The sequence below is a fragment of the Homarus americanus genome, unplaced genomic scaffold (genome assembly GCF_018991925.1).
Source record: "Homarus americanus isolate GMGI-L3 unplaced genomic scaffold, GMGI_Hamer_2.0 scaffold42983, whole genome shotgun sequence".
NCBI classification, from domain to species: domain Eukaryota; kingdom Metazoa; phylum Arthropoda; class Malacostraca; order Decapoda; family Nephropidae; genus Homarus; species Homarus americanus.
This window is the reverse complement of record NW_024755914.1, coordinates 10001-18829: the sequence shown is the minus strand read 5'-3', so window position 1 is coordinate 18829 and position 8829 is coordinate 10001. Positions and strand designations below refer to the sequence as shown.

General features: G+C 53.8%; 1 protein-coding gene across 1 annotated transcript; it reads left to right on the top strand.

The window, feature by feature from the left end:
* Window positions 1–2672: 2672 nt before the first annotated feature.
* On the top strand, window positions 2673–8287 carry LOC121856698 (uncharacterized protein PB18E9.04c-like; the record flags this gene model as incomplete). Its single annotated transcript, XM_042352389.1, has 3 exons — window positions 2673–3243; window positions 5588–6433; window positions 6555–8287. Coding segments are annotated over 3 exons (3150 nt in total), but the record flags the coding sequence as incomplete, so codon positions are not given.
* Window positions 8288–8829: the final 542 nt, after the last annotated feature.

Below are 8829 nucleotides of genomic sequence, written 5' to 3'. Positions count from 1 at the left end.
TAAATATTGTTTGCGCATTTAAAGGCATACCACGGGTAAAATATACACAGCAGAAATACCCACACGGCAACACTTACAGCAGAACACCTACATGCGTTACTTACATAGTAGAACACCTACACGGCAGCACACTAATGGCAGAACACCTGGCAATACTTTCATACAGCAGAACACCTACATGCAACACGGCACAGCAGAACACCTATAACACCATAAAGAACACTTAATGGTATATGAACACCTACACGGCAACACACTTACACAGTAGAACACTTAAACATATACAGCAGAACACCTACACGGGTAGTACTTTACACAGCAGCAGAACACCACGCAACACTTACAGAAGCACAACAGCAGAACACCCATGACGGCAACACTTTACACAGCAGAACACTCTACACGCAATGCAGCACCTACACGGCAGCACACTTACACGGCAGAACACCCACACGGCAACACTTTCATACAGCAGAACAACTACACGGCAACAAACACTTACACCTCGCACAATTTTACACGGCAAATACATTAGAAAGAACACCCACAGAAAACACACTCTCATACGGCAGAACACCCACATCGGCAACACACCATATTGCAGAACACTATAGAACACCTGCAACACTTACACAGCAGAACACTCCACACGGGCAACACTTCCTACATATAGAACACTCACGGTAGAACACCATAATGTATAATAATTTCATAATACACCACGGCAACACTACAGCAGAACACCTACACGGCAACACTTACAGCAGAACACCTACACGGTGTTAATTACACAGCAGGAACACCTACACGGCAGCACACTTACACAGCAGGAACACTCCACACGGCAACACTCATATTAAAAGGTACACCCACGGCAACACTGCATACAGCAAAGAACACTCCACATCAAATACTGCATATAGATACCACAAAATAATTTACAGGCAGGAACACTTTACACGGGTGCATTACATAGAACACTCAATATCCATGCGAAACACCTACACGGCAACATTTTGCAGCAGGAACACCTCACATGCAACACTTACACAGCAGAACACCTACACATTTGCAGCATTTCATACAGTAGAACACCTACACGTAAGCAAACAGACTTATACAGCAGAACACCTACACGGCAGCACACTTGTTACAGCAGCAGAACACCTACACGGCAACACTTACACCAGCAGAACACCCACACACGGCAACACTTACACAGCAGAACACCCACACGGCAACACACTCACACAGCAGAACACCCACGGCAACACCTCACAGCAGAAACACACACACACACCCACAGTAAACACCATACACAGCAGAAACACCCACACGGCACACACTTACACAGCAGAACACCCCACACGGCAACACACTTACACAGAACACCCACACGACAACAAAGGCACAGCATAACGGCACACACTTACACAGCAGAACACCCACACGGCAACACACCTACACAAAACAACACCCACACGGCAACACACCACATAACACCTCACACGTAAACACTTACACAGCAGAACACCCACACGGCAGCACACTTACACAGCAAGAACACCTGCCAACACTTAGCAGAACACCCACACGGCAACACTTACACAGCAGAACACCACACAGCAACACTTACACAGCAGAACACCCACACGGCACACACCCCACACAGCAGAACACCCACACGGCACACACTTACACACACAGCAGAACACCCACAACAGCACACACTCTACACAGCAGAACACCCACAAACACACACACCCACAACGCAACACACACACAAACACAGAAGAACACCACACACGGCAACACACACACACACAGAACACCCACACGGCAGCACTTCCCACAAACCACAGCAGAACACCCACACGGCAACACTTACACAGCAGAACACCCACACGGCAGCACACTACACAGCAGCACACGGCAACACATACCACAGCAGAACACCCACACAACAACACTCTACACAGCAGAACACCTACACTGCACACTTTACACAGCAGAACACCACACTTAAACACCCACACAGCAGAACACCCACACGGCAACACTTACACAGCAGAACACCCACACGGGCACACAAAAACACCCACAACACAACAGCAGAACACCCACAAAAAAATACACAGCAGAACACCTACACACCACAACACCCACACGCAAACACTCACACAGCAGAACACCACACGCACACGCAACACTTACACACAACACCAAACAACAAAACACACAGCAGAACACCCACACGGCAACACTCAAGAACACCTACACGGCAGCACACTTACACAGCAGAACACCCACACGGAAACAGCACAAAACACCTACACGGCAACACCATACAGAACACCACGCAAACACACTTACACAGCAGAACACCTACACGGCAGCACATCACACAGTAGAACACCTACACGGCAACACTTACACAGCAGAACACCTACACGGCACAGCACACTTACCGCAGCAACACAGCAGAACACCCACGGCAGCACTTACACAGCAGAACACCCACACTGCAAACACTTACACAGCAGAACACCCACATGCAAACACCACACCACCGCAATGGCACACAGCAACACCTGCACACGGCAACACTTACACAGCACCACACGCAACACACTTACACAGCAGAACACCCACACGGCAACACACCACAACAGAACACACTGCACACTACACAGCAGAACACCCACACGGCAACACTTACAGAACACCCACACGGCAACACTTACACAGCAGAACACCTCACACGGCAGCACACTTACACGGCAGAACACCCCACGGCAGCACTCCCCAGCAGAACACCCACGGCAACACTTACACAGCAGAACACCTACACGGCAACACTTACACAGCAGAACACCTACACGGCAGCACACTTACATGGCAGAACACCTACACGGCAGCAACTGCACAGAACACCCACGCAGCACACTTACACGGGCAGAACACCCACACGGCAGCACACTTACACAGCAGAACACCCACACGGCAACACCCCACACAGAACACCCACACGGCAACATTCCACACAGCAGAACACCCACACGGCAACACTTACACAGCAGAACACCCACACGGCAACACTCTACACAGCAGAACACCCACACGGCAACACCCACACAGCAGAACACCTGAGGGCAACACTTACACAGCAGAACACCCACACGGCAACACCCCACACAGCAGAACACCTACACGGCAGCACACTTCACGAAGAACACCTACACGGCAACACTCACACAGCAGAACACCCACACGGCACACCCCACACAGCAGAACACCCACACGGCAGCACACTTACACAGCAGAACACCTACACGGCAACACCTCACACAGCAGAACACCCACACGGCAACACCCTACACAGCAGAACACCCACACGGCAGCACACTTACACAGCAGAACACCCACACGGCACACACTACACAGAACACCCACACGGCAACACTTACACAGCAGAACACCTACACGGCAACACACTTACACAGCAGAACACCCACACGGCAACACCTTACACAGCAGAACACCCACACGGCAGCACACTTACACAGCAGAACACCACACGGCAACACTTACACAGCAGAACACCCACACGGCAGCACACTTACACAGCAGAACACCCACACGGCAGCACACCTCACACAGCAGAACACCCACACGGCAAACACCCCACACGGCAGAACACCTACACGGCAACACTTACACAGCAGAACACCTACACGGCAGCACACCTCTACACAGCAGAACACCTACACGGCAGCACACTCCCACACAGCAGAACACCCACACGGCAACACTTACACAGCAGAACACCCACACGCAACACTTACACAGCAGAACACCCACACGGCAACACTACACAGCAGAACACCCACACGGCAGCACACTCACACAGCAGAACACCCACACGGCAACACTTACACAGCAGAACACCTACACGGCAACACTCTACACAGCAGAACACCACACGCAGCACACCTTACACGGCAGAACACCTACACGGCAGCACACTTACACAGAACACCTACGCGGCACACCACTTACACGGCAGAACACCTACACGGCAGTACACTTACACAGAACACCTACACGGCACACACTTACACAGCAGAACACCCACACGGCAGCATACCACACAGCAGAACCTGCCACGGCAACACTTACACAGCAGAACACCCACACGGCAGCACACTTACACAGAACACCCACACGGCAACACCACACACAGCAGAACACCCACACGGCAGCACACTTACACAGCAGAACACCCACACGGCAACACTTACACAGCAGAACACCTACACGGCAGCACACTTACACAGCAGAACACCTACACGGCAACACTTACACAGCAGAACACCTACACGGCAGCACACTTACACAGCAGAACACCCACTGCGCACACCCCACACAGCAGAACACCCACACGGCACACTTACACAGAACACCCACACGACAGCACCACACAGCAGAACACCCACACGGCAGCACACTTACACAGCAGAACACCCACACAGGCACACTTACACAGCAGAACACCTACACGACAGCACACTTACACAGCAGAACACCTACACGGCAGCACACTTACACAGCAGAACACCTACACGGCAGCACACTTACACAGCAGAACCCACACGGCAGCACACTTACACAGCAGAACACCTACACGGCAACACTTACACAGGCAGAACACCTACACGGCAACACTACACAGCAGAACACCTACACGGCAACACACTTACACAGCAGAACACCTCACACGGCAAACACTTACACAGCAGAACACCCACACGGCAACACTTACACAGCAGAACACCCACACGGCAACACTTACACAGCAGAACACCTACACGGCAACACTTACACAGCAGAACACCTACACGGCAGCACACACTTACACGGCAGAACACCTACACGGCAGCACACCTACACAGCAGAACACCCACACGCAACACTCCTACACAGCAGAACACCTACACGGCAGCACACTTACACAGCAGAACACCCACACGGCAGCACACTTACACAGCAGAACACCTACACGGCAGCACACTCTACACAGCAGAACACCTACACGGCAGCACACACCCCACACAGCAGAACACCCACACGGCAGCACACTTCACACAGCAGAACACCCACACGGCAACACAGCAGAACACCCACACGGCAGCACACTTACACAGAACACCCACGGCAGCACACTCTACACAGCAGAACACCCACACGGCAACACTCTACACAGCAGAACACCCACACGGCAGCACACCCCACACAGCAGAACACCTACACGGCAGCACACTCCCACACAGCAGAACACCTACAGGCACACCACACCAGCAGAACACCTACACGGCAACACTTACACAGCAGAACACCCACGGCAACACTTACACAACAGAACACCTACACGGCAGCACACTTACGGCAGAACACCTACGGCAGCACACTCACACAGTAGAACCCACACGGCAACACTTACACAGCAGAACACCTACACGGCAGCACACTTACACAGCAGAACACCCACACGGGCAACACTTACACAGCAGAACACCCCACACGGCAGCACCTGCACACAGCAGGAACACCTACACGGCAGCACACACCGCGCAGAACACCCACACGGCAGCACACTGCACAGCAGAACACCTACACGGCAGCACACTTACACAGCAGAACACCTACACGGCAACACTTACACAGCAGAACACCTACACGGGCAACCTGCACAGCGAACACCCACGGCAGCACACTCACACGGCAGAACACCCACACGGCAGCACACTCCCACACAGTGGAACACCCACGCGGTGCACACTTTGCAGAACACCCACACGGCACACTACACAGCGGAACACCTACACGGCAACACCTTACACAGCAGAACCCCCACACGGCAACACCACACAGCAGAACACCCACACGGCAGCACACTTACACAGAACACCACACGGCAGCACACTCCCACACAGTGGAACCCACGCCGGGCAGCACACCTCACACGACAGAACACCCACACGGCAGCACACTTACACAGCAGAACACCCACACGGCAGCACACTACACAGCAGAACACCTACACGGCAGCACACTTACACAGCAGAACACCTCACACGGCAACACTTACACACAGAACACCCACACGGCAACACGCCCACACAGCAGAACACCCACACGGCAGCACACACTCCCCACGGCAGAACACCCACACGGCAGCACACTTACACAGTGGAACACCTACGCGGCAGCACACTCCCACACGACGGAACACCCACACGGCAGCACCTTACACAGCAGAACACCTACACGGCAACACTTACACAGCACACCCACGGCAACACTTACACAGCGGAACACCTACACGGCAGCACACTTACATGGCAGAACACCTACACGGCAGCACACTTACACAGTAGAACACCCACGGCACACACTTACACGACAGAACACCTACACGGCAGCACACACACAGAACACCTACACGGCAACACTTACACAGCCAGAACACCTACACGGCAACACTTACACAGCAGAACACCTGCGGCAACACTTACACAACCAGAACACCTGCACGGCAACACTTACACAGCAGAACACTACACGGCAACCGCACTTACACAGCGGAACACCTACGGCAACACTTACACAGCGGAACACCTACACGGCAACGCCCACACAACCAGAACACCTACACGACGGCCTTGCCACACAGAACACCTACACGGCAACACTTACCAGCAGAACACCTGCACGGCACACTTACACAGCAGAACACCTACACGCCAGCCGCCCACACAGCCAGAACACTGCACGGCAACACTTACACAGCAGAACACCTGCACGGCAACACTTACGCAATAACACCTACACGGCCGCTTACGCAACGGAACACCTGCACGGCGACCACCCTTACCAGCGGAACACCTACACGGCCAGCCTACACAGCGGAACACCTGCACGGCAACACTTACACAGCGGAACACCTGCACGGCAACCTTACACAGCGGAACACCTGCACGGCAGCACACTTACACAGCGGAACACCTACACGGCAACGCCGCAGCAGAACAGCCTACACGGCGGCTTTGCCCACAACCAGGAACACCACACGACGGCACACTTACACCAGCAGAACACCTACACGGCAACACTTACACAGCAGAACACCTACACGGCAACCACACAGCGGAACACCCTGCACGGCCCGGCGCCCACACAACCAGAACACCTACACGACGACACCTTACACAACCAGGAACACCTACGGCAACACTTACACAGCAGGAACACCTACACGGCAACCTTGCAACCGGAACACCTACCACGGCAACACACGCAGCCAGAACACCTACACGACGGCACATACACAGCAGAACACCTGCACGGCAACCTTACGACCGGAACACCTGCAACCTTACACGCAGAACACCTACACGGCCGGCACACTTACACGACGGAACACCTGCACGGCCTGCATGGGAACACCTGCGCAGCACTACGCACGGAACACCTGCACGGCACACTTGCACGGCGGAACACCTACACGCCAACACCTTACGCAACGGAACACCTGCGGCCAGCTACTTACAGCAAGAACACCTGCACGGCAACGCCACAGCGGAACACCTACACGACGGCACACTTACGCAACCAGAACACCTACCGGCAACACTCACACAGCCAGAACACCTCACACGGCACACCTTACACAGCGGAACACCTACGGCAACACTTACACAGCGGAACACCTGCACGACGGCACGCTTACACCAGAACACCTACACGGCAACTTACTTGCAACCAGACACCTACACGGCAGCACACTTACACGGCAGAACACCTACACGACGACACACCCACACAGCAGAACACCTGCGACGCACTTACACTGCAGAACACCTACACGGCAGCACACTTACACAAGCAGAACACCCTGCGGCAACACCTTACACAGCAAGAACACCTACACGGCAACACCTACACAGCAGAACACCTACACGGCAACCCACAACACACTTACACAGCAGAACACCCACGGCAGTACTTACACGAGAACACCTACACGACAGCCCACGCAGAACACCACACGCAACACTACACAGCGACACACCCACGGCATACTTACACAGCCGAACACCCAGGCAACACTTACACAGTGCACACCTACACGGCAACACCTTACACAGCAGAACACCCACACGGCAACACTACACAGCCGAACACCGCACTACACACCGCCACCTACACGGCAACACGCACACAGTAAGAACACCCACACGGCAGCACCTTACACGGCAGAACACCCACACGGCAACACTTACACAGCCGAACACCTACACGGCAACACTTACACAGCCGAACACCCTGCGGCAACACTTACACAGCAGAACACCTACACGGCAGACACTTACACAGTAGAACACCCACACGGCAACACCTTACACAGCAGAACACCTACGGCAACACGCACGACCACACGGCAACACTTACACAGCAGAACACTACACGGCAACACCCACACAGCAGAACACCCACACGGCAGACGCAAGAACACCTCACGGGCAACACTTACACAGCAGAACACCTACACGGCAACACTACACAGCCGACACCCCACACGGCAACATTACACAGCAGAACACTCCGCACGGCAACACTACCAGCCGAACCTACAGCAACACTTACACAAAGGAACCCACACGCAACCTTACACAGGAACACCTACACGGCAACACTTACACAGAGAACCTACACGGCAACACTTACACAGCAGAACACCACACGGCAACACTTACACAGCAGAACACC